Here is a 27,368-nt window from a genome sequence, read left to right as displayed (position 1 = left end):
GGTACCTTCACGTTTCTGATGAACTCTTGCATCCTACCACACTGATTTAATAGAAAATATTTTTAAAAAGAATATGCTGTTGGTTCAGAGGTTAAACATAACAAAGCAGAAAAGTCCACGAGTCAAACAGTTAACCATTTAAATTTACAAAGTATTTAAGTGCTCCACTGAATTAAGGCTCCAATCAAATTATCAGGTTTGTTCTGAAATAAAAGCACTTGGAGCTGTTAGGGACATACAGAAAGAGCAACTGTAATTACCAAAATACTAATTTGCTAAGCTGATGTAAAACTATATGCTTCTGACCCCCTATGAACTAGTGCTTCTTTATTTTCAGGAGTGATGGAGTAAGTCAAGTCAGGATGATAAAAGCCATCTTTACATCAGAATCCAGAGTGTTTCTGCTGACACTGGAAAAGTTGTTCTTTATTTTCTGTAATGTAACTGGCAGAAGAAAAATGATCCAAATCTTTAACTGATAATGAAGCTGTAAGAGTTCTTCCCAGAAAAGAAACTGGGCAAAAGCCCAAACACCTCACCATGTGGCAGACATTCAGGTAGAGGTTCAATATATGTATGTTTGGTTATGCATGTTAATGGCAATTGCTGACATTTTGAAAGCTGACTATGTCTTTTTGGCTACATAATTTCCCAGTCTGTTCAAAGGTAGCTGATGGGCTTAATGCTGTCATGGGCCTTTGAAAATCTCAACTCAGAAAAGTTAAGAGAAGGTATGGTAAAGGTGGATGAAATAACAAATGCTGCAGAAAAGAGGAATCGGTTGTCACGTTTACCAGAAATACAGTGATGTTCAGTCAAATTTTAAAGCTTCAAATTAAAGTTTAAAAATTGAAGAGAAATCACGTGTGCCACACATTGGTTTGACTTTGAAGTACATAATCTGGGTCACTAGTTATACTATTACACAGCAGTCCTCATCCCATCAGTTTTGTCATAACTATCAACTCCTCTAGTGCTTGCCCATATTATATAATTTTCTTCTATTTCTGCTACTTTATTTAGAGAGCTATTCTAAAGATGCGCTTCTGTCCAACAGTGACATCCACAAATGGCAAATATTTTTATTTCCTGAAAAAAGCTGTGCCAGCCTTTGCTGAAAATCCTCACTTCACTACATCTATAAAGACACCCTACCCTCTATGACTTTATTTATAATTCAAAACATCTATTGCATCAAGGCATAACTATTCTCCATTAAAAGCACTCCTTCCTAAATTTCAAATGAATATCATATGCGTACTCAACCCACAGTATTTTAAAGTCACTCATGACTCTTGTTTTGTGCCTTGAGACAGACAGATAGTTCCATATTTGTTTCTGAAGTAGCATTTGCAGGTTGGGATTGCTGCAAAATATTTGCTAAAAAAGAGTGCGAATAGTTCACAGACTTGTCAGAATCCATCTGTTTGAGTATATTAATGGGTGCATTCCCAGCTGTGGTCTGTCCGATGTCATAAATAAAAAGTTTTTCTTACTACAAATCCAATGGCTGAAATCTCCCTGTAAAATTGATTTATTTAGATAAAATCTGTCCTTATGTTAAAGAGGCCTCTTAAAATGAGCAAGACCATGAGATGCCGATCGCATATTCTTTCAGCAGTCAACTGACACATAAACGACTCTCAGTCTCAAATAATTTACTACAGCATTATCCTGGATAAGCTATGAAACAGCATGTCATTCAGATCGGGATGAGTGGGACTAGGATGGGGAAAGAGAGGTGCACTTACCAGAGGAATGAGAGGCACGCTGAAGATGACCTAAAAGTTGGGACAAATGCTCAGATCCTCACTCCTCCATGCAGTGGATCCAAAATAAACTTACACACGTATGCAATACACTTAAGGCAAGTCCAAGCTATGAACCAATGCAGGAGGTTCCTAAATCTTTAGGAACACTTTTTTGTAATGCTAAGTGTAATTTTTCAGTATTTTGACTAGAGAAGTATCATTTGTAACATTGGTTTTGACTTAACTCTTTCAACATTCCCTCAAGCTATCCCCCTCCTGGAGCTGGCAACTGCCCCGAATTTCTTCTTAAATTACAGCAACAGAAGACCAAATACAAAGATATTTCAAGCTACTCTTACCTCAGATTCAGACAGATCTACATATGATATAACGTACATTTGAACTATGCTTCTGTGCTGAAGGTAATTTCCCTGTAAATTCTTTCTATAACAAAACCAATACTCAGTTCTGGGGGAGGTTTAAAGTGCTTCTGTATTAAGTGACCTGTAAAGGTTCAGTGTCTTCTGCATAATCATGGCCTGGGACACAAGTTCCTCCTCCCCAGAAAACATGCCACTTGGCTTCTTGGAGCACCAGTGCCATTCATTTAGCTTGAGCAACAGAAGAAACTGATTATCCCCGCATTATTTTAGATCTGTGACAAGTAAAATTTGCAAAGTATTGACAGAATTAAGAAAGCTACTTTGGAGTTAGTGAACTTATCTTGCTGCTAAAGAAATACTCACGGTTTAAACAATTTTTACCTAAGCACAAATTCCAAGTGGTAGTGTTTTTGGAATAGATTAAGAATCAAATTCTCACAGCTTAAAGAAACACAATGATTATAAGCTTCAGTGCCTCCTCTTCCACTGTGCTACAGGATGTTGCTGGATCTGTTAAAATTATTTCTGGACAGAAAAAATTTTCTATGTACTTACTGTTCAACAGCAACAGACAAAAAAATCAGTATCTCAATGAAATCATCTGTTGAAATACAATTCACTCTGATGACTATATACAGCAGTGTATGTTTTAGTTTTGATTGGCATGCTAGCTGAAAACATCTCGGTTTTTTTCATTCTCATGAATTTTGGTCTACTTCTACATTGCTAAGCGTAGTAAATGCTGAAGTAATTTCAGGACTCTATACCAAAGGATGGAGAGGTGCAAATAATGTAAGAGCTGTGTCAAAGTCCCTCAGTCTGGGGGTTTTATGGCATTAAACTGGGGGGATGTGTTGCACACCTCTGCATGTAGCATTGGGGCATGTGGAGGTGATTTAGTTTAATGAGCTGAGTACAACTTGCATAAACTCTACTGTAATTAGATATGATTCAATCCTGCTGCAAAAGCACAGAAAATAAGACTTCTGGATGGCACTCTATCCTTGAGGCACTTAGTATGCCTTGAATTTTGTATTATCTTAATAAAACCAGTTATTGTGTCTAGCATTCTGAAATCAGTTGTGTACATATACTAATTGATAATACTGTATGTAAATCACTGCCCTCTACTGGAACAACAGGCAGAGTATTCCACATGAAATTGATTATTACATAAATTAATTAAATTGATTTTTGGAGTTTGGGTTTTTTTGGAACCAAGTGCCGTGAATTGCAGATGTTCCTGATCCCTTCCTGTACCATAGCTGATTGCTGCACTCCTATCTGTGTGCATTCAGTCTGTGCTTATTTGCAGTATTAGCTGCACCAGGATGGTTGGATTGTCAAAATATTTTCATTTTTCAGCTGTAAACAGGACGTGCAAAGGAGCTACAGAAGTCTAGTGTTCTTGTGGATGTTCTAATGTCAGTCAAGGAACCTCCTACACTGTCATACTTTTAAGCCTGTAATAATCAAAAGAAACCATCACAAATTCTTTATTAATTAAAAATAATATTCCTAAACCTAAATTTTTAAGAATCATAAGACAGGCATCACTTCATTAAAATCATGAGGCTGGCTTAAAACTATGACATTTTACAAAATTTTTGTTTGTTTTCTGTCTTTTCAGACTCTGAAGGTCACATTTTCAAGCTTTTCTTTTCAAATTTGCTATTAAAATATGCTTTAGTTGCAGTGAAAGCTGGGTTTCTCAATGAATTGTGACTTAAGGAGATGATTTTTAAAGGAATTATGATATATAGCAGCACAGGAATTGGCCGTGTTATGAGAGAAAAACGTAAGAAATCAGGAAGAGCAAGACAGACCATCTGTCTCACAAGAAATACAAAATACAAGAAGACAAACGTAAGTCAAACCACTGCTGTGAAATAAGGCCATTGCCTGGCAAGTATTGCACAGATAAAATTGCTAAGTCATCTAAGTTCTCAGAATCCTTAAAAACATTACAGTATGGGACATTTTTAAAGTGTTTTTTTCATTCAAACAAAAAGCGATAACACAAAACTCAGAACCAAAACTTCACTGATTCCTGAAACTAAACACTAAGTCCTACTGTAGCTGGGAAAGCAGAAGAGTGCAAGTCCAGCCTCCAGGGCCTTACTGAATCCAGAAATTTCCCAAGTTTAGGAGTTTTCTGGCCAGCCACCAACAACGCTGTATTGATGGGAATTATTATAGTGTTCACTTAGCAGCTAAAAGTTTATTGTAGATATAAATGTTCTATATAAATGTTCTGGCATAGTTACTATTATAAATGAAGTCACTTGTGTGGGGATATGGAAAGTGGTCTGTAGGATTACAGTCATATGAATAAATACAAAACACCTAATAGGAAATAACTGAGAAGATACATAATTTAATATGCCATGACTGGTATTAAGAAGCAATCCTGGGATGGAAAAACATCATTACAGTTTAATGTCAGACAAGTAAGTTAAGTATCAGTCTATATGAGCTCCTATATATCATAGAAAAATATGAGTACCAATAAACACATCTATCTAAACGTACAGGAACTTAAACAATATTGTATTATACATACTGCTTCTGGAAAAAGAGTACTATGATTTGTTTCCAATATTATGGTCTGCAAACATCAGCAATAATTACAATGCTTACAGGAATCCTCCAAGCATGGTGTAGCATACCAACAAGGTATCAGCCTTCTTCTAGTCACATAGGAAACATTTACAGGTGGAATGAACTGAGGACATGTATATGTGCAGAGAAATATTTGTCTACTGAGAGCTGAAAGAACCTTGTGGATGCTCAAGGAACCACTCAAAGTCAGTAGCAAAAAAAAGAAAAAAAAAAAAAAAAAAAGAAGTTGTAGTATAAAAAGGACTGACATCATAACTTTCCAGAAAAAAAAAGTGTATTTTCTAAAGAACAATGTGTCATTGAAATCAGTGAACAGCCAAACTCCAGAAAGAAGGAGACCTATCAAGAATCTTTCCTAAATAGCTATCAAATAGAAACTGGCTGATTCAAAAGGTATCCCGTTCTATTACCAGCACTGATTCCCCATTTTATCAGCAGAGTTTTGTATCTCGTGTTAGGAAATTAAGTAATCAAACCTGAATTTCTCTTAGGAAAATGATCTCTGATATAGCTCTCTTTGATGGAAGCAGGACTTGTTCAAATCAGAATTTATGCATTAAATGTAAAACCAGAAGATGAATGTTGCTGTCGCCCCAGGAACCTCTGCTGCTCCTGCACAGTCACTCCAAATCTTACATGGCAAACAGCAGCGAAGCCATGAGAGTGGGTATGAGAAAAATTACATCTTTCTCTGGACTTTGTGCTCCATAACCCCCCTCTGCAGTCTCATGCTGATACAGAAATACTTGGCAGGTCAAGCATATTGGTATTTTTGTAATTGTATTTCTGGAATTAACTTCTTGTTGCTGAGGGTCATGAGAACCCGGCAGCAGCAGAACTAACAATGGTGGTATTTTGCCACCATTGCCCCCTTTTCAGATTCAAGCAGCTGGTCTTCAGGCAGTGTCTAGGGAACGGGATGGAAATTACAGAATACTGACATAACGTGCATGCAAAGAAGAGCATCTATATACTTTATTCACCTAAAACGCCCTCCTAATGTTAATACAGGATATATAACACAATTAATATAATTTATGAGATCAATGACTACTTTTTTGGCTACTACATTTTCTTTAGGACTGATACAAGAGCAGAAAATTTCCTGGCATGCCTGACCAAACGAATCACTTATAAGACACTTTCTTTCTTCCCTGAAGCACTCCATCCCGAATAAAGAACATCTTTCATAACTTTTCTCCTTGACAAAGGACAGTCTTTTCCCATTGATGGGGTCTGGTTAGGGGGGAATTTACACATATACATCTTATCAACATACAAGAGACTCAGCATCTTGTACTCTCCAGTGCAGTGGTGGGGACACAGACTGCAACCTCTCTACTTTGCTTTCTAAAAACGTATGTGCATGATTTTAAAACAGAACATAAAAGTATGCCCACCAAACCAGCCACACAAATACCAGATTTTTCACATACACGTCCCACACTCCCTAATGAAAACTGACCTGGCAAAATTATTGTATAAAAAAATCCGCTATTTTCTTGAACGATTTTAATTAGATTAACCTGCTGCATTTGCACTGTACACAAAGGTCTTAATTAAGAAGAAATTTCAGTAACAGAATAATATCAAGATGCAGCAGACTCAAGGATGGCCCCATACCGGGACTCCTGCCTTTGCTCAGGGGTTCTCTGAGGACCAGGGAGCCTGGTACGCATATTTCCTTCGGGCTCTCCTAACACTGACCTCAGGATACATCACACCAGAAATAATGAGTTCTGCTTTACAAATTACAAACTTGCAAAAGCAAGTTCTTGTTTCATTTTAACTGAAAACTAAAAACTATGAGGCACCTACAGATTTGATGTTTCTTTAATTAGGCTCCAGAAGTATGGCTGCTCTTGCCTCCATACACGCAGAACAGAAAACTGTGCTAAAATTCATATAGTTCTGGTTGTGACCACTAGTTTTTTCAGACCCACTTTTCTCTTCCATATGCCCCAGGATCAACAGATCAGCTGGTGTCAGGGAGCGCCATATCACCAGAGGTGCAATTACAAACTTAGGCTTGCTCATTTGCACCCAATAAAACCACCATAACGCACAAACCAACCACAAGTTACTTTTGAGAGGAGAAAGGGCATTGCCTTGATGCCTTTGCCAAATGCTGAATGTGGCAATTACTTTCTGCTGGACAAATTATTCTCCATTTTCTACCCTACTTCAGCTGATGTTCAGTTTCATATCTGACATAAATGCTTTTCAGTCACATTTGAAGATATACTTGTAGCTGCAAATCAGTGTATAATGTCTTCCTGAACAGTTAAGGATACCCAAGAGTAGGTCTTCTAAACCTTTCAATTTAAAGATCTTAATTTTGGCTTCTTTAGACTAAAATTTTCTTTTAATCATGAGCCTGCCTTGTGCTCCTGTTTCAATTTTTGGTGCTGCAGGTTATCCATTTCTAAGATAAAAATAGTCCATGCTGTGTTGTCCCACTGTACATTTTCATGCTGCTTGATTGAGAAACTAGTGCTTCATCCTTTGAAACAAAAACCTGTAACCTCACAGCAAAGGTTCAAGAGTCACTCTAGCATCAATCTCTGAAAAATCTGTCCAAACTTGGCCAAGTTATAAAACTTTGAAATGTCAGTCTGAGCAAAACCACTGGAGACTTGGTGGGAAACTATCCCCCAAATTCCATTAACCCAGAGCACAGCCAAGCCCAAAACAGGGTGGGAGCATCGGAGATCCTTCTCCAAAATCACCCCCAGCAGCTGCTTCTGGAGAGCTCTGCAGCTAAGGAGGAGCTGGGACAGTGCTCGGGGGTACCCTGTCCTGTCCTGCTGTCGCAGGCAAGCAGTAGAGAGGACGTCAATGAAGACGTAAGAGGAACTGTACCCGAAAAGCTAGAGGAAATCGAATGGGGATATAATCTCTTCAAGAGCACAGAACATACAAAGTATTGCGGGACACGAAGCTCATGTGGGAAGAGATTTGGCAGAAAGGCAGAGAGTACATCTATGCTGCAGGCACAGCAGTGGCAGCCCTACAGAGCAGAAATCCTGGCAGCAATCTGTGTGGATTGCTAAACCACAGCTAAAAGCGAAACCCAGGAAAATAGAGACAAAGTTTTCTATTACTAGAAGAATGTTAGGGTCCAAAGTCAAATTTTCAAACTTCAGGAAGTCTCAGAATTGAAGTCACCTGTTTAATCCCAACTCAACCCTCCTCCCATTAGGCACTAGGACAAAGTTTTAACCTCATCTGCACATGCACTTCCCAAGGATCCTGTCTGAGGATGGACAATAGTCTAGTCATGTACCAGCATCATCTACCCAATGAAGCCAGCTGCTGCAGGGGTCCTGCTGCGCATTCAGGAAAGGGTGGGAGAGAGCACACAGGAAAAAAAATGGGTTTCTGAGACTATGCCAAATAAACGGTGCCCCTGAGGTTCCATCCCTCTCTGTCTGGTTTTCACCAAGTCACTCAAAACAAAACCTGACCAGACCGCCAGAAACTGCAAGTTACTCATTCCCTGACACAATTAGATCCCGGAGACTGATTTGCACGAGTGCTGTGCAACAGGAGCCACCGAGAGCCATAATTTGAATATTAAAGTAGAAAATTCAAGTTCTAACACTCAGAGTTATTGATATTCCTGAGTTCAATCTCGTGCCTCTGGTTCCTATCTGTAAAATGGAATAATGTAACCTTACAGCTTCTACGAATACAATTAAAACATTAATGGTATGAAGTATGCAAGACTCAGTGCTCCTAAGCACCATGCTCATGAGCACTTGAGGGAATTTGTAATTCTGTGCTCAGTCCAGGATTTGAGAAAGCTGCAGTACAGCAGCAGGTTCTAAGTGAACAGATTCAGCAATGGGGATCGTTACTTTGTGCACTGAATGAGGCAGAAAAGTTCTGTGCTAGAAAGAGGGATGTGATCATGTCATTAAAAGCCAATCCTACACTGCAGGGAGGCTGTGCAACAAGGCAGCAATGGGCATCCTTACCTCTGGTGTTTCCTGATTCTGAAATACTGAATTTCAAAACTTAAATACATAGTTTAGTTTAGTATATAGTAACTGAAAGAATGCCAGATAGAGGGTGGCACTTTTCACCTACATGCAACGGATGTAACAACTACAACTTGTTATGTTTTGCTGTAACAGGTGATTATGATTTGATCACCTTCGGGTCGTCACTTTTGAAGAGTCTGTTAAATACGTAACTCAAATTCCTAAAGCAATGGCTTTTGGTAATGGCATAGCAGTTCAGATTTACATTAAACCAACAGTACTTTTTATAACTTTTCAGATGAATAGGTCCCCGCTCCAACAAGGGAGTTAAAATCCTGGTACCTTTCCTAATCAGTTTGTGAATCCCAACTCAAACCATAAGCATAGTGGGAACACAAAAAATGTAAAATACCTCTGCAAAAATTTTGAAAAGCACAGAAAAACTAAGGCCGCCATTTGTGGCACTGTAGTGGGTACACTCATTGTTTAAAAAACAAATCCTGGTCAGTGAATTAGAAAAAGCGACTAAGAGCTGCTGCGCACCATAGATCTGTCCTGAATAAGAGACAGTACAGAGCAGCCCTGTCCCAGGAGCATGCCAGGAGCCAGGCTGCTGCTCATCACCTCTGCTGTAAAGGACGAGGGAGGGAGGGAAGGAGGACACTGTAGCAGTCTTTTTGTGCACAGTTTACTTTACACAGCAACCCAGCCACGCCGTCTGTCCTGGAGAGCAGCTGAGCCAAGGTTCAGCCCTCTCCTTGCTCTAGCCAAGGTTCAGCTCCTTGCTCCAGGTCACACACACGCTGCCCAACCGTGTACTGCTGCCCTCTGCTCCAGCACATGGACATCAGGGCAGAGACTCTTCCCAAGGAGCACTGGGGAAAGCCCCGAGCAACCTGCCCTGCTCCCAGCACTGATCCTGTTCTGAGCCGGATGCTGGACTAGAGACCTCCCAGCGTCTCATCCAATCCCAACAATTACATCATTTTTATGAATTAGGCTGTCTTGTGCTTACTGTCTTTACAGGTATATGTTGGACAACTGGCGTCTGAAACTTTAACTAATAGATAAAAAAGTAAAGCAGACCAAAAGAGTAATTACGTAAGTGCCTGCAAAGCCGTCATCACAACGATGATTTAATCACAAGTCTTTATTTGGCTTGATGGTTGGAATATGACAGCACACTGATGGTTAAAACTGCATTTTGTTTCGGTCATTGCTCTTAAACACTAGTTACCAGTTACACTGCTGCTCCGACTGTCAGCCAGGGCTGAACTACAATGTCAACTTTAAGAAAAAAAAAAAAGGGGGGAACTTTTACACTGGGATCAGATCTATCGCGATGGGGAAGAAGCTGCTCTGGCAACCAGCAAATAATGACACATTTAGATCAGCTTAAATTCCCTGCCTTCTCACTAACAAAAGCTGGAAGACAAGGCACAGAAATATACATTGGAGCTATGGGGGGGCAGAGGGACAAGTAAATATAAAAACAAGGACAAAAATGCTAGAGACATAAAGGTATCTGAACAAGAGAACACCTCTGGAATCAACAGGTGTTATTTGTACACATTTTGTTGCATCATCAGATAATTCATTTAATTAAAGGGAATGTGTATCAGTGTCTCGCCAGCATATTATGAATAGCACTTAAATTATGGCAGTGCATAAACCCAGGACATTAGTATTCTATCCACCTTAAATAAAAAGTCTGACTCCATCAGTTTTAATACCCAATTGCTTTAAGAAGTTGGCTACAGCTTTATGGCAGCCTGCCCAGGTCCTTTGCTCAATCAAGCAATAATCAAGTAATAGTTGTCTTTGACCAAAAAAGAAAAAAACAGCCAACAGTATCCTTGCTAAATGTCTGCTGGCATCTGTTATTAACATAGGAATAAGGAGATTACATGTAAAGATAGATTAATATTTTGGGTAACCATAACACTACAAAATCAACTGGTTTAGTAATTCATTCTTGAAGCTACCCACTTTAGAGTCATTCTTCAAAAAATTACCATGCAATTTTTATCTGTTATATTATTTGTACATAAGGAATAATGTGCTGCAGACACAGCCTGAAGACCTACATCATAGACTATTTACCTCTGTATTATACAATACCAGCATGTCACAGTGCCCTAGGCAAGGTCACCAAACTCCTAACAATGCTGTGGGATGTGGCAGAGGAGTCCATCTTTACATATTAGCCTTCATTACATGTGATTCTGCTCATAAATCTTGACGTATTGTTTCCCAGTACAGAACTCTACCTTGCACTTGCACGTACCCTCTGGATCTTTTAATTCATGAAGTATTTTACAAATACAAATTAGCCGTATGTTTGCATGCATAAAGCCAACGTGCTGCTGCGACAGCAGCGCTCCAAATGTGACTCGACCCACTGGAGCACCCTCCCCACTCCGTGTCCTTCTGGTCTCCACCTGGGGATGGTGAGACAGCAGGAGCCCGGTTTTCCAGAGCAGTTAGGTGACCTAAAGCTATAAAAGCGCCCGAAATGAAACAAACCATTTTTCTTTGGGAGCTGCGGTGCCCCTCAGGTGCAAACCCTACGAGAAACCCACCTGGACCTGCAACTGACTTCGAAAACTGATCAGACAAGCAGGTGAGCCCCGCTTCCCGGAGGCAAAGTCAACCCTCCCGAGTTCTGAGATGCTCAGAAGGTGCCTCCGACGCGGGGCTACCTCCACCCACCGTTTAAACCCTGAGCCCGACTGTTCGTGGCAGCATCCCCACCGTGCCCGCCACGACCCGGGCGGGGAGATCCGACCCCGTGTCGGCGGCCGAGGAGCTTCCCCGTCCCGAAGCCCCGAGGTCTCCGGCTCCGTCCCCTCGGAGCGGGGAGCTCCCCTGCGCCGCCGGGGTCTCCCCTCAGGTAGCGGCAACCGCGGCGCGGCGGGACTGACCTGCGAGCCGCCGCTCCCGGACGTTCCTCCACAGCAAGTCCCAGGCTTTAGCGGTGGAGTCCCGCAGCTGTTCGCTCAGCGACCTCCGGAGCTGCGCCTTGGCCGAGCGGCGCTGGGTGCTCATCCTCGCCGGCTCCGCATGCCGCCCCGGGCAGCCCCGCTCAGCGCCGGCGGCGGTTCCCCTCACCGGCAACGGCCGGCAGCGGCGGCGGCGGCGGCCACGGCCACACGGGGCCGCGGGCCGCGTCACCGCCGCTCCGGGCGGGCGGCCCCCCTCACCTGAGCGCCGCCCGCCCCGGCCCCCGCGGGCAGCAGCGTGGCCGCCGCCCGCCTTCCTCACCGCCCCGTCCCGCCGCCTCGCCGCCCTCCTTTCTTCCCCTCCTCCGCCCCTCAGCCCCCCGCGGGGCGGGGAAGGTGCCCTCGGGGTCCGGCCCGGCTCCTACCCCACGGGCGAGGCGGGTCGCGGCGGCCCCGGAGCGAGGGTCTGCCCCGCTGCTGCCTGTGAGGGGCCGGAGGCGGGAAATGGCCGCCCCCCGCGCCCCTCGGGCTGAGGCACCAACGACAAGCCCGGGCCACCGCAGGCGGTCCCGCGCCTAAATTTCGTGGCCCCCGCGCCTAAATTTCGTGGCCCCGCTTATGTCCGTGACCCTTGGCTTGAGAACTGCCCGGCCAAAGGCTGCCCGCCTCAGCTCGCCCAGGGCCACCGGTGCCGGCCGGGCGTTCGTGTTGCCCTGACAGGGACTGGGAGCCGCCGGCCCAGCCCCACTGCAAAAAGCCAGCATCAGGCTGCTTTTTTTTCTGGGGAAGCTGACACAGGTGCTTCAACCCACGCCGCGGCTTTCGCCAAAAGATAATTGTTTTTTCCGAGGTCTCTGTTTATCGACTCTCCACCCGAGCTCAAGCCACAGTCCTCGCAACGCAGCCTCTCCCATTTCTTTCCCGCTTTCTTTGCATTCCACTCACTCGCCTCCCTCACCCCTGCATCACCTCCTTTTCTCCAACAAGCTCTTACACTCCTCAGAGGTTTCACAACTAAACCCTGGCACCCACTTTTTACACACATTCACAGACTAAAAGGAATCCCGATTCCTCCATCCCTAGACGAGCCAGAGCGCAACATCAGGGCCCTTATCCCATTTAGGAAACCAGTTTGGGGTCTCCGCTTCCTCTATCGCCTGGGAAATACTGTTTTAACGGTATTCCCTTCCCTATCCCGGCCACCCACGGCGTGGATGGTTGCTGGCATGACTGGCAGCTGAGAGTCCAATAGCTGAGAAGGACAACGAGGGCTTCATTTCATTTAGCTACAAACCATTACTTACTGCTTAACTCTTTTTGCAGAGTATTCGGGATACGCGATGAAGAGGCTGATGTTCCTGCAAGTGAGTGCCACACACTGAAGTAGTCAAGTTAAACATTATCGATATGCCCGTCTCGTTCAGATTAAAACCGTAACTGCAATGTCAACAATACCCATAGAAGCTAAAAGCAAACAAACAGATGCATACCATGTTACCACTCAGCTTTAATAACATCTTCTGCTTACTCTCTGATGTGAATTTGTTTTCCATTGTCCCTGTTCTTAAAAGGTTCATCTTAAACTACTCTACTTTATCTGATACAGTGGAGACGATGTGCTTGCCCAGAACTTGTGAAGATGTTGTATGTCATTCCTCCTCCTGCAATTCCAGCTACAGTGTCCTCCAAATGACTGGACAAACTCTTGTGAGAAAAGGGATGCCTTCCAGGGACAGATGCATCCAAGATCTGGAAGGGGGACAGCATAATTACGTAAATACTCCCACATCCCATGATCCAGAGCAAACACCTGCTGATGTTAATGGGAGAAGAGAGGATTACAGTTCCTACAATCAGCTCCTCTGCCCCGTAAATCTGCCTCTGACCTCTGCCTCACTTTATTTAATTCCCTACCAACACAGCCATTACCAGTACGTAAGATCTATGATGCCTGTTTTCTGTCACGGGCTCCTATCCGCTAGGAACCAGGTAGAGATGAGAAATTCGTTTCTGACACTGTACTCAGCTGCCCTATAAAGATCAGCAGTGACACACCGTCTAAAGGTGAAATCATAAAATCGGGTTTGAAGGTTTTGTATCATACCGCTGTGTCACTACCCACAAACACCAGTCTGTGTCAGCCAGTACTGTCACCTTCAGCAGCGCTCTTCTGGCAGCCACACTTGAATGCACCCTCCTACTGTGTCCAGCCTGTCTGGAAGATAGATCTCCCTTTCTGCAGTTGCTTTCTGTGGTGGCCAGAATGTAGCAACACAACAAAAGATATTCTCTTCCCTTCTATACCGTTTTTGAAGATGTTACTTTATCAAAAATGTCCCTAGAACTTCCAGGTTTACTGAAAGCAGCTAATTAGCAATGAGCTACTAGCAATTGCTAATACCATGATATCTCACCGCAGGTTACTAAGATAAACTCCAGTGATATGGCTGTATTTCATAACCAGCAGCAGAACTGAACTGGCAAGCCTAGACCAAACTCTGTGGCAGGCACTGACAAAAATCTTACTAATTTCGGGTACTTTATTGTGGAAAACTAAATCCAACAGCAAGATCAGATACTGTACTTCTCTCCCCAAAGAAAACAGTGCTATTGAGTAATGAGAAAATATCTCATGCAGCAACTGGCCCACTCCTATTTTATGCCTTTAATCACAGTCAGCTGTTCAGAAGTCAAGTTACCAACACAGGTATTTTTAATGTATTACACCTAGTAGTAGCAGTTACAAAAAGAGCTGTTCAACACAACCTGCTTGAAGAAAGGTGTACGTTGGGGATCATTCATAGGTCAAAGATGTTTCACTTCCTTTTAAGATGCTAGAAAGAGTGACTAAATGACAAAGTTCTGGTCTCCCTCTATGCATTTTCATCTGTTGGTTAAGTGCATAAATAGCCAGCTGATCAGTGCTCTTGTCTACAGCTTGAAACATTCTGACATCCTGAACTAGATGGGTAACATTTCTGGGGGAAAGACAAGGACAGCACACTTTCCACAGAAGCAGCAGTTTCCCTGCTTGATACTAGTCATGCCAAAATGGTTCTGTTCAGAGTAATTGCAATAAAAACACTGTATATGATGAACAGAAAGGAGGAAATTCCCAGTTGCCTTAAAAGAAGCTGAACTATGATATTTGTCTTCTCTCATTGATAGCAGAATACTGGCAGGAACGAAAGTGATACTTGTCTGTCTGAAAATCTTGCAAGCATGTAAAATGGGGGAAAATCTAAGCTAATTATACCCATGCTCTGATGCCATTGTGGCACAGAAGTCTGATGTTCTAATTATATATTTAGCAATTTATAGTGCCTCCCAATCACCATGGTAATTAAACGCCAAGTTAATTGATACTACATAATAATCTGGCCTCTAATTAGCAGTGTGTTTTTAATTTGTTACAGATTCCAGTATGCAGCCTGATCTAGTTCTAATAAAGTCACTGTAAAAACTCCCATGCCTTTGTTAAGAAGAGAATCAGGCCTAAGGAAAGGGAAAAATGACGACATCTTGTTTTGTCGTTTGTAAACTACTGAAAGACTATGATAAAAGTACAACTTCTTTCCTTTTTTTCCTCTAGGCCTTAATTATGGTGAGTCAGGATTTTTTTGTTAGTTTAACCATTTCACAATATTTTTCTGCTTGTAGAAGAACAAAACAGGATATGTCTTGCAGAGGAAAATGTGAGAAGAGTGCATCCTTGGTTACTGCATGCTGTTTAGTGGACACAAGCTCCTTATACTTGTATCTCTCAAAAAGCAATAATAAAGCAAAAGAGGAAATCAATTAGTACTACAGGATCACTGATGCAGTCTAATGCTAATCAGTACAATACCAAATTTTATAATACATCTAATTCTTCAGGAATTGACTGTAAATTAATGAAGCTTCTTGAAGTTTATGATCTTCAAAATGGTGTTGAAGTTCTTGTAGCTTCAAATAGTAGCTCAGACAGCTCAGATATAAATACATCAAGTAATATTTATAACTTTGGCAATGATCTTTATCTCTTTGAGGGGGGTCCTAGAGCTCCGGAATTTGTTTTCTATCACAGCCTAAATGTCCTGAATGTGGTCTTGTAAGTCTGGGTTACCACTGGAAGGGAAGAAAAGATTTGAGGTTTCCCATTGCTCGTTTTCCTAAGAGCAGACTGCAGTGAATTGCATACTAATTCTGTGGTTGAAGTTATGTGAAAAGCACCAAGGGCATATGAGTAGGTGTCCTCTTTGACATCTAAGTAAACAAACAAACATTTTGGATAGAGAAAAATAAGAATCATTGTGAACGAGGACAAAATATTCCAGCTTGTTCCCTGGCACTCTCTCCTTGCTTATTATTTACATATGCAAATTATAATAGTTTTCAGGTAGCTTTAACAAGGATCAGTTATAAAGCAGTTTCACTCTTTCCCAGTTTATCAAGAGATTGGCACCTATCTGTTCATCCTTCTCCATTTCAGCTTTCTGAAGCTCTGGGAAAGGATCACTCCGCACTTTGCCAACAGCAGCGCACTGCTGGCTTTCATTAGTCGGGGCCAAATTCCTTCCCTTTTGTTCACAGTGATTAATGCTGAAATAAATGGGACTTCTTGCAGTATTCGCTGTGAAAAGGCTCTAAGTATGCTCAGATACGGACTCCAGTAACAAAGTATCTGCTGTTTGACTGTTCTCCCTCTCCCTTGTTAAAACTGGCGTGGAGGGACCGGAGGGGAATTAAGGTTTTCTTCTGTTCATACAGAGGATGGTACTCTATTATTATTCTTATTAATAAACTGTATTATCAAAGCACTTAGAACCAGAAACTGGATGGAGCAAAAGTAGAATCTTTGCCCTCAGGAGATTACGAACTAAATATAAAACAAGACACCAGTGGAGAGAAGAGCTAATTGGGGTAGGAAGGGTGGAGTACCAGAGAACAATAAAACAATACTGGCCAGCGTAGTAACTACTGGTGTTAGCACACCAGAAGTAGTTTTTGGAGGCACTGACGCAAGGCGAGTTAGCAAGAGGGTCTCCAAGGAGGTTAATGTGGTATCATCTTTATACATTCAGAGGACCAGCTCTCTAGCATGAGGGGCACTCTTAGAGAAAGCATGCAAAGGCATATTTGAAAATGTAATGAGTAGACAAAGCTGGCATCCTGTATGGGCAGACTGTGTGAATCAAGCTTTTAATATTGAACAAATGATAGGGAAGGGAAGGGCCTTCAGCCTTCAGCCAAGCAGCCTCTGCTTGATGCAACATAAAGGCAGGATGAACTGCAATGAATGGCAGAGAACTGCCAGAGTATTTGCATTTGGGATGCGCTGAAGTAGACCAGATTGTATCTATCAGGACAGAGTAAGTGAAAACAAAGGTGAGATGGTAAACATGGGATGAAAGTTTTTCCTAGAGCAACCACGAATTTTCACCCGGAAAACTCCTTTTGACAAAGAAACAATTTCTTACAGAATAAAAATTAGAGAAAACATCATTTTTTTCCGGAAAATAACTGCCATTTTCCTGGTTTTACCACAGAGCAGGATTTTCACGTTCTGGCCAGCCTTAACTTGGACTTTTCTCTCCATCTCACATCATAGTTGTATCTAGCTCTTGCAGATTATTTTTTAATAACCCCGCTACTCCCATCTTGTCTCCTTAACTCAGCCTAAATTGTCACAGGAGAATGATGAACTCCAGGTGAAGGCCCTGTGTGGCAGGTAGGAGGATGCTCTGTTCTGTGAGAATGGTGAAAAAGGGGACAGGGAGGTAACTGTGGCACAAATGACCATTGGATAGATTACTGTCGGAGTAAACAGAGCGCTTCTACTGAACAGTAGACAACAAAGCTGATACTTAAGCTGAAATTCCGAAGAATTGCAGCCACAAAAGCCCTTGCACATTTCTCAGATAGCAGAGGAGAAGAATGGACAAAACAAACCAAGTGCCAATAAGCTTTCACTTCCTTTCGTAAGATGGTCTGTGGACATCTTTAAAATAGAGTATGTTGCAGATATGTAAGCTTGGGCTGGGCAAAGCCGGTCACTGTAGAAATAGCCATTGAAGAAATAGTTCTTCAATGATTAAACTACTGGGAAAGTGGAACACGTTTTATGTGTGTAGATACAGCAGGTTTTTAATGAAGCAGAGCTTGAAATTTTGATGTGATTAATGCCCTTGAAAAAGTGAGCAGCTATGTCGAAACACAAAGTATCTCAGCACACATATGGGAGCATATTGCCCCTGTTCTTCTCATTCCAGCTTCTGGTGTCCAATTTTTCCCCTCCTTTTTAGTTGCTTGACAAAAATATATTATTCTAAATGACATCTTTCTTTGCTCTCAAAGTGCTCATTTCCTTAATATTGTATTGGGACCTTGTCTAAACGAAGATTTTTTTTTTTCAAACTTCCAACTGTTATTACCATCACAGCAGAAATAATTGGAACATTTGTGTAAAAAAGCCTTGCAGCAGTCAGTGGCAATTTAGCACACACTATATCTGGCTATTGGTTCAGAGGCCTGGGAGCTTATTCTTTTTTTTATAACTCTCCTGGATTACACAGGAAAACATGATCAATCTTGACAACAGGTTCTAACAACAACGCAATGGAATTGTTCCTCAAACCAATTTACTTACAAGAGTAAGAAGGTTTTTCAGATACACAAATGCTCCTGCGCACACTCACTTTCCTAGTAATCAGGCTACTGACTGATGGGAGCATATTGCCAAGTAACAATATATTGCAAGCTACGGATTTTTACAGAGCTTCCTTCATTACTGGTCACACAGCTACCATTTTAACTTATTTAACAGATTTTAAAAATATATATTTAATAGAATTGAAATGCAATGCTACTAATGTTTTTGGACAGGAAATAAAGAATGCCGTGGCCAGTTGCAAGAGGGGATAGAATTTCAGGTAGGCAGGTTATAATGACCAGAATCAAAATTTGGCTGAGGCCCAAGCCAACCCCTATTAACCTAAACAGTTCTACAGGATTTTGAATCATTAAGGCTGATTTTAAATTTCTTCTTGCTTCCACAGTAAAGAAGGGCCAATTGGCTGTTTGCAGTATTGTCTGAGTCTCATTCAAAGTGAAGTCTGGTGACAATTTGATTGTAAGCATCATTTCCCACAGCCCCATTGGGAAGGTTTCCCAGCCGGCTCAGAGCCTGCCTAAGCCCACTCCATCACCCAGCTCTGGCATTACAGAACTCTCTGTTCCAGCAGGCTAAGTGGTACGGCCGTTCCTGCAAGTATAAAGGAGCTTAAGCTTAGGAAGAATGCTTGTTTCATGACATTTAACATATCTGGGTATTCCCACTGAGAAGCAGGATATTCATGCTGTGAAGAAGGGGCTGGACTAGGTGGATCTGCAGCTCTTTCTATCCAAAAATGTCTCTGTTTCTGTGAGAACATTTTGGTAGTGTCAGGCAGCACCTGTATTCCATTAACTCCAAAAGCATTTCAGTGTTTACAGTAACCAGGAAATGTCGATGTCTGTGTTGTATTAACAAGTCAGCAGTAACAACTGCAGTTTCGGGTTTTAGAGCTATGCAGAGAACGGTTTACTGCGAGTCGGAGAGTTTTACTTTTTTTGGTTGAAACACGAACGGGCCTGCAGTACTGCCCTTGAAACCACTACAGAAAGCTTTGGAGGAAAAAATTATCCAAAGAAGTCCAATATTGCTTCAGTAATGACTTCATATAATCAGGTAGGCAAAAGCATAGCCGTGAACTGCAAGTCTAAAAAATACTTGGAACACCAAATCTGTAGCTTCTTCACCTTAGTTTTGCTTACACTTTTTCTGCCTTTTGCATGTAGATTGAGGGGGTTTGCATAATTTCATTCAAGGTTCAGTATCTTGGAAACAAAGATATGTTATAGTTTTATGGGGACTATACTATATAGATGCAGAGATGTAAGCTATAAGGTGTCACTGCATTGTAGGCAGCAGACTTTATGAGAGCACTGATGTGCTGCTGTATAATTATAGCCTATGTAAAATAATTCGACCGTGAGAAATGAAAGAGTCCACCATGCAAAGCGTAACTTATTGTGGTCGTTCAAATAGACTCCAACTTCTGCATTCAAGAGGCAAAAAATCTATGCTATGCACCCATTTGCTTTCCACAGAACTGAATTTTAATAGTGACATTAAATTACTATTATACAAATAGTAACATCAAACACCATGGGAGAAAGCTAGAAAGTATTAAGATATTTTTCTTCTCTCTTTTGGGATTGAAAGCAGTACTTGGTAAAGCAACTTAATTCCCAAGAAAGGCAATAGCAGGGACAGCTCTGTAGCTGGCCCAGCACACCAAAGGCAGAGAGAGCTTGAGGAGGTGTTTCCCCATCACCTGCTGCTGTGCACAGTGATGTGACCAGAACGATGACGGAGGTCACAGCCGCTGCGCTCTACTGATAATGCCACCACTCACTTTCCAGAAAGGGCCATCTTTTTTGTATTTAGTATTACTTGAAAAGTTGATTCCAGAAAGAACAGAGCAGGCTTCACCCCCCCCTCCTTGTACTCCCTTGGAGCGCTGTATTCGAGCTGGCCCGACTGCCCCTCTGATCATTAATGGACACTTTTTTGAGGCTCCACAAACACAATTCCCCTTGACTTCAATTAAGTGCCATGCAAATGAAGGAGATATGCATTCAGGACTGTTTGACAAGACAAGAAAAAGCTGTTATTTTGCTGGTATGTATTGCTGGTTCTGAAGTTTGTTTTCAGTGTTGCAATGGTTTCTAGTGAAATTAGTTCCTATGGATGATGTCAGAACACCTTTACGGTGCTGCAGGTACAGATGTTGTTCATACTGTTTACCTACATTACTATCAGGCAGACTCGACTTCAATAGCTTCTTGTCATTTTGTGCTGACATAAATCTGTTCAGTAGTAATTATCTGAGATTGTTCTACATTTCAGGGACATTTTTTGAATCGTTTACGTTACAAAAACCCACATAAGTTGCTTGGAGAGTAGGTGCTGAAGAGTTTATAACTCAGCAGGATCTTATGCAGTGTTAGTTTTTGAGACAGAAAATCAGTTAATTTACCTGACAGAGAATATTTACACTAAGTATTCCTTGATGTTAATTTGATCAAAATTATCAGAGGCATCATTTCAGAGTTCAGGCCTTAAAAATATTTCAGTGAATGTCACTGCTAAAGGGGAAAAAAGTGTGAGAAATAAATATGAAAACCAGAACCCAGTCTTATGCCTCAAATTGGAGGCTATTCCCAATTTCTATTCCGAAATGTTGCTAAGTGGTTTTGCAGTGATCTAAAGTAGTTCATTGTTGTCAGTCAAGTAATAAAGAATACCATTTCATCTGGAAAACATCATCTTCCTTTAGGACTTAAACAGATTTGGATTTATCCACCTCCCTCCTGTCCCATAGCTCGTCTTTTATAGCTGGGCAGGATAAATGCAAAGTGGGTTGTATGTACTACTAGAAAGAAACAGTAGGCTCTTACTCTACTTTGTACAGGTATAAATTAGCCTTTTAATGCAGAATTGATGAAACTCAAGGTCTTCTCAATAATCACCAGGGACAGCCTCCCTTCCTACAAGAACTGCTCTAATCATTCTTGAACACCCCCCCCCCCGCCCCAATTTGGACCAAACACTAGTGACAATCTCTCATTAATGAAGTTCTTGACTTGCTGAAGTAATTGTAAAAATTCCCATATGCTTCACCAAAAAATTTCATCCAGTGTGGGTACTTCCCTCTCCCTGTTCACTCCCATCATGCTTCTTAAGAACATGTGAGTATAAAGCCCTCTGTTTCTTGCTGATTTGATGATCCTCATTAATTGGGGAAACAGGTTCCAGCACATGAGGGTGCTACTTGTTCTATATCTTGCGTTCACTGGATATCCATATGACTTGGTAGTGAGTAGGAATTTAATGCCGCAACATTTTTTCATTAGTTAAATAAAATTATTGTATCTTCCTTGCCTAGCATCCTTTACTGACTTCTCTGAATGTTTCTTTTTGTAGACAGTTTTGTAATGTTGAAAATTCTGGATGTCACTGTGATATAGTTCCCTGAATTTATATGATGACATTATAATAATATCAACGCTGTTCTTTATGGTTCATATAAATTAGCATTTTATTTGCTTTCACGACTAGTGCTGCAAATTGAACAGCTGTTTTCACTGAGCTGTTTTAATTAAGCTGTCCATAATGTTGCCTAGGTATTTTTCTGAACTGGTAACACTTCATTAAGTATGCAGTATCAGTGAATGCTTCAGATCATTCCTGAGCATCCTCACACTTAGGTAAATTGAAATCCCATCTGCTTTGAGGTTGTCAAATCACCTCGCATTGGTGATTTGAATTTGGTTCTCAGAAATCTTTCTGATCTTTAGTACCCTAGGAAATCTTGAGTTTGCTACAGATTTTGCCATCTGTTCACTCACTTGTCAAGATAATGAAGCTTTAAATGATACTTGTCCTAGTAAAAATCTTTTAGGCAACCTATTATTAGCCTCTCTTCATTCTGAAACTGACAAGTTTAATTTGGGTGTCTTTGGATCTTTTATAAAGTTTATGTTCTATGACCAAAATTTCCTTCCCACATTGATTTCTCACGTTATTTCCTCTCTATTTTGAAGATCTCTGGAATATTAGTTTGGAAAGCAGAGATAAGTTTTATCTCTTCCTGTTTTCCATGCAAAAGCTGTTTCTCTTTTCTTTTGCAAAGCCATATGTAATCCTACATCTGTATTCTCATCTGGGCATATTATAGCTTGCTTTGTTTTTTTCAGAAACATATATGATAATTAATATGGGAAGCTGTAATTATTTTCGCTGCCCACAATGACTTCTTTTCATCTTCAAATATGGGTATCATTCTAGCTGCCTTGGACAGCTGAACCTGATGAGTCTATTCCAACACTTCCACTTTTAGCTCCATTTCTGACAGTGCTTCATCTCTTATTTGCAAAGAGGACTCCAGAACGCACTCACATCCAGGCATTCAGTCTGGAAATACTGTGCTCAGACACAAAAAATTCATGATTTAAAAAACTATGTCCCTAAGCCTTACACCCTAAGTCACTGTCCAATTTTCAGAAGTGGTTACCACTCATCAGCCACTTCTGAAATCCTTTTTGAAAATCAGGTGATTTATTTAAAGGCATAAACAGCAATCTGGAAGTTCAGCTTTCAGTTCACAGTTTCTAGACCTTGCTTCTTACTACCCAGAAAGTTGGCTAATCCTCAGCCAGTCAAGGACACATAACCCCTGGGTGAGGTCATTATAGATCATGGTAGGTCCATTAACCAGCAGAAGGAAAAGCAAGAAATTGTTTTGATTGCAAGGGTAGAGAGGAAGTATTATGTATGGATTTAGAGAGCTTGCAGAGCCCTTTGCCCATTTCACTGAGAACCAGAGAGGAGTAAGAAGCTCTGGAGAACACAGAGGTATGGGGTGGAGGCAACAGGAGAGGCAGAACTAAGAGAAGGAAGGAAGGAAGGAAGGAAGGCAGGCAGGAAGGAAGGAAGGAAGGAAGACCACCATAAGGCATCATAAGCAGGAGAGTAACCAGACTGTAAAGTCATGGTGCCTTTAAGAGGAAACAATAGTGAATGGAAATGGTAAGGAGGAAAACTAAAACTGGATTTTGCAAAGAAGGAAATGGAGAGAAAATGAACAGAGACAGGGGAGTCCAGAAGACTATCAGAGACAAAACCAGTAGGTAGGATATGTGTAGAGAAGCGTGCAGAGCAATGAACAAAGTGCTCTGGATACACTGCAGGCTGTTTGCACTACTAGTCCAGGTTAACCAAATTAACTGAGTTAAACATAACTTTAAAATGCTTGGGTTTACACTTCATTCATTTTAACTTAATCTGTGAATCAGAAATACTAACAAAATTCCAAAAGCGAGAGGTGTACGAGTCCCATTCCTTGAATTTTGGGCACCCATTGTTGAAAGAGAACTGAGGGAGGTGGGAAGTTGGGATGGAGGGGGATGTCCCTCGGAGGGTGACTCATTCCACCCCAAAGCAGCTGCCTGGAAGAGGGGCTACAGCAGACCTGTGGAGGAGGACTTGATCCAGCTGAAGAAGATGTTACACTCTGAAAATGCCTCTCTCCCCACATTGACAGAAGAGGTGCTTAGAAAGCCATCCTGGACTGTAGGTAAAGCTGGAGGTATCAACTCCACCTCATGTTTCCTGTTCCTGTGGCCTTTTAATAGGATTTCAGTATTTAACCATTGTAGGCTCATTTGAAAATCTCAGGTTGAGTATGTTTCAGTTTCACTCCAGTCTTTTTAAAAGTCTCCGACAGATTTAGAAGCACAGTCCTCATGATTCTCAATAGAATTTGTGTTCTGAAATGCTATGGCTTACTTCTCCTTTTGTTCTTTTTTAACATGGGCTACGTTTTGATGTGGAGACACTGGAATTGTTTTGCTGTTGAATAACAACTTTTCTCTTGCAGCACCAGCTGTAAAACATGAACACCTTGTTGGATCACACTCCAGAAATCTGAAATGGGAATCCTGCCAAATCTCAGGGCTTCCTTTTTGTTTTGACTGTCGCACTGCTCTTGCTTCTGTTAGTATCACATTCCTACCACTTGTGCTTTTCAGACACCTACGGCCAAACTCATTCCCAGCCTAACTCCACTGTACTCAATGGAGCTGCAACAGAAGTGAATTTGTCTCAGTACGCCTGTAAATTAACCAGTCATTTAAGCTGGAAAGTGACATTGCTAAGCAACAACAGCACAGGAGTGGTGAGAGGAAGATATCTCCTAGTTAGTTTTGGACAGTTGACACTAACTCTGTTGTCAGATAAGTCTTACTGACTGTGGGAAAAGCTGAGTGGGAAAAGTCACACTCGCCGCCTGCTAACCGTAGGAGGAAAACAGATCTGGAATGCAGAGGAAATCTTGACATTATCTGTTCCCCCAACCCCTACCAGCCAGGCAATCAAAATAACTAGCTGAGTATCAGCTGCCTCTGTTCCTGGCCCAAACAAACGTGCTTTCTTGACAAAGTTTCTGCTCACAAGAGAGGAGGCAAAGAGAAGGAAAAGGTCTAAAGTGGGTGTGGGGGAGTGTTTCCTGCCAAAAAACAGGAGCTGCTTTTCTGTAACATCTAAAAGAATAATGATGAAATAAGCCCAGTGCTGTGAACAGAGGTGGCCCTGTGGTTTCCAAAGGACAGCGATGCACACTCGACAACCCCACAGCCCTACACAACAGAACTCCTGGACTTCATTGCTCCACTTGGCTTCTGTTGACATTGTCAAGGACAGTGTGCCACAGACTTTGGTAAAAGAAGGATCAAACCCAAGGGAACAAAACCACTGGAAAGGACTTCTCTGTGCCCATCCAAATTGCGTTGTGTAAAAATAAAGTGTAGCCATTGCACATGAACACCTGAAGATTAAAGGTATTTCCTCCCCAGCACTCATACAGCACAGGGTCTATCAAGACCTAAGGAAGCACAATATACTGCGCTTACATCAATGTTCCATATACACATCACAGCAATTTAGAGGCACTCTCACATATTTCTGTATACATTCAGTATATATACATATATATGTACAGCTTAATACTCTGGATATCATCCCTATATGGTTGCTGTTACGCTTAAAAAATTCCAAGGATATGGGGTCATAGAAGAGGAGCACAACAAGAGAAGCAACAAATGAAGAGGTGTAATTTAAATTACATTACTGAATATTTTGAGCTCTCCAATACATCATCCAGCTATTGAGCGTACTGCATCAGTTCTGTCTGTCTTTTAAATAGGAGAAAATGTATAGCAGGAGAAGTTTAGTTTAACTTTGGAAACTCATCTTACATTTTTGTTACCAAATGAGAGTCTAGAGAGCTGTAAATTGAAGGTTTTGACAATGTGGTGGTGAGCAGACAAGAAAAGAAAGAGTGTGAAAAGCAGGGCTAACTTTATGTGCTATATGTTTATTAAACAAACAGATGCCAACATCAGCAGTCTGCTAGTGATGCCAGAGTACCTATGGCCTCATGCCCGCTCTGCCTGCTAAAAGACGCTGGAAATCAGAACTAGCGGCTTCTCTCTATGGAAGCCTGGCATGGATAGTAAGGCAACTACCACTGGGAAAGGCTGTAAGGAAGACCAGTCAGTTGCGGGATGTCGTAATTATTCCTTTCCATATTCCCTCTCCGCTGTGTTGCGAAGCAGGCACAGAAGAAACAGTTCTCCAAGTCTCTCCCTCCTATTTTTGCAGCCCAGATCCTTCTGTCTTTGTCAGGGGTGGACCACCAACACCCCGGGCTTCAGCCACTCGTTCTCCGGTTTTTCTGTACTAAGAAGCCTTGACCTGCTGCTGGCTGAGACAACGCGAACAGCTCAGATGAGTGCGCTGGCAGGCGTGAGCAGCTACAGAGGCTCTCCGTGCAGCCGCCGTGCGAACGTAAGGTCCTCCCGGTGCTGAGCTCGGCACTGAGCAAAGGGCACAGCAAAGAGCACCTGGCAGGATGGGGACCGTCACCTGGCCACCAGTCGGCTCACGGACCAACACGTATGAAAATAAGCTCCCGGCAAATTATTTGAATGCTGAATTAGAAACAAATGTAAATGTTTTAAGTCACCTTTTTGTATGAAAAACATCGATGATGACGTAAGGCTGTAAGGTTTGTGAGGGAAGGACTCCCATTCTGCCTGTACGGTGCTCAGAAGGACACTACTCTGGGCCGGAGGCCCGTTGTCACTACCTCAGTACAAACAATTTAAAAATAATGTGACTTAATTAGCAGTCCAAGTAAGTTGTATTTTTAAGACTTTGCTAAAAGAACTACATACATTTTATGAAATACAATGTTCCCGAGCTTCCCATTTCCTCAGCTACTTAGAGGAGTTTGATTCTGAAATGCTGTGAAAAGTGGAGGGTATGTTTTTTTCTTTACAGATATAAATAATTTTCTATACAGCTAAAAATGCATCATGAAGAGACTAATCCTAACCTCACCGAGTTGAGGTGATTGCAGCCATGACAGAACTAGTTTCTACAAAGGAAGAATATTCTACAGGACAAATCTGCCAAATTCTATGCTAGAATCAGTTTACTTCACAGAATTAAGGCAATTTAAAAAGAAATTGAAAATTATGGACTTGAAAACCATTCAGCCAATCTAATAACTTCAGTTATACTTAGAGATGGGCATTTTCCTGACTTTTAAAAGCAAGCTTTTCCCACTAGCCAGTGTCATCTTAGTGTTAATTACATATCACATGTAATCATATATTGCAGTAAAGATTGAATTTAAAGTAAGGAGAAATCCCTAGACCCCACGTAAGCTAAGAATTCCAGAAAATGGAAGTTATTAGTAAGCAGTACACAATGATAACTGTAACTGTTTAAGTAATTTAAAAAAAATATTATCAGCTGTAGTTTGTGGAATAAATGAATTCTTCATCAGCTTTGCTTAAAAAGAAATTCAGCATTTCCATTTTTACTTCCACATAGAAGTCATCCAAACCAAATTTCAAACATTGCACACTTCACAGGCTGTCCTTCCTATTTGTAAATTTGCAGCTCATACTAAAAACCTGCACGGCAATCATCAGGCAGACCTATGCCTTGCACAGAGCGTGCTGGGCAACTTCTTAACTGTTCAATCTTACTGCTTAATTTTAAACCATCATTGAATTGATGCTTAAGTGAAC

The 27,368-nt window shown here is 41.6% G+C and overlaps 1 protein-coding gene across 5 annotated transcripts in view; it reads right to left on the bottom strand.

Moving 5' to 3' along the window:
• Window positions 1-27,368, bottom strand: part of STARD13 (StAR related lipid transfer domain containing 13) — a 302,653-nt gene that overhangs the window by 136,565 nt on the left and 138,720 nt on the right. The window contains exon 1 of one of the 5 annotated variants that reach the window (XM_069808023.1): window positions 11,667-11,953. The exons of the other annotated variants lie outside the window; for them this stretch is intronic. Coding sequence (XP_069664124.1) covers window positions 11,667-11,790 — 124 coding nt within the window. The 5' untranslated portion in view covers window positions 11,791-11,953. Of the gene's footprint in view, window positions 1-11,666; window positions 11,954-27,368 lie in introns of those variants that run through there. 5 annotated transcript variants of the gene reach the window in all.

Source organism: Haliaeetus albicilla, chromosome 20 (assembly GCF_947461875.1).
Source record: "Haliaeetus albicilla chromosome 20, bHalAlb1.1, whole genome shotgun sequence".
Classification (NCBI taxonomy): domain Eukaryota; kingdom Metazoa; phylum Chordata; class Aves; order Accipitriformes; family Accipitridae; genus Haliaeetus; species Haliaeetus albicilla.
Note: the sequence above shows the minus strand (reverse complement) of the source record. Positions and strands in the feature narration are given on the sequence as shown.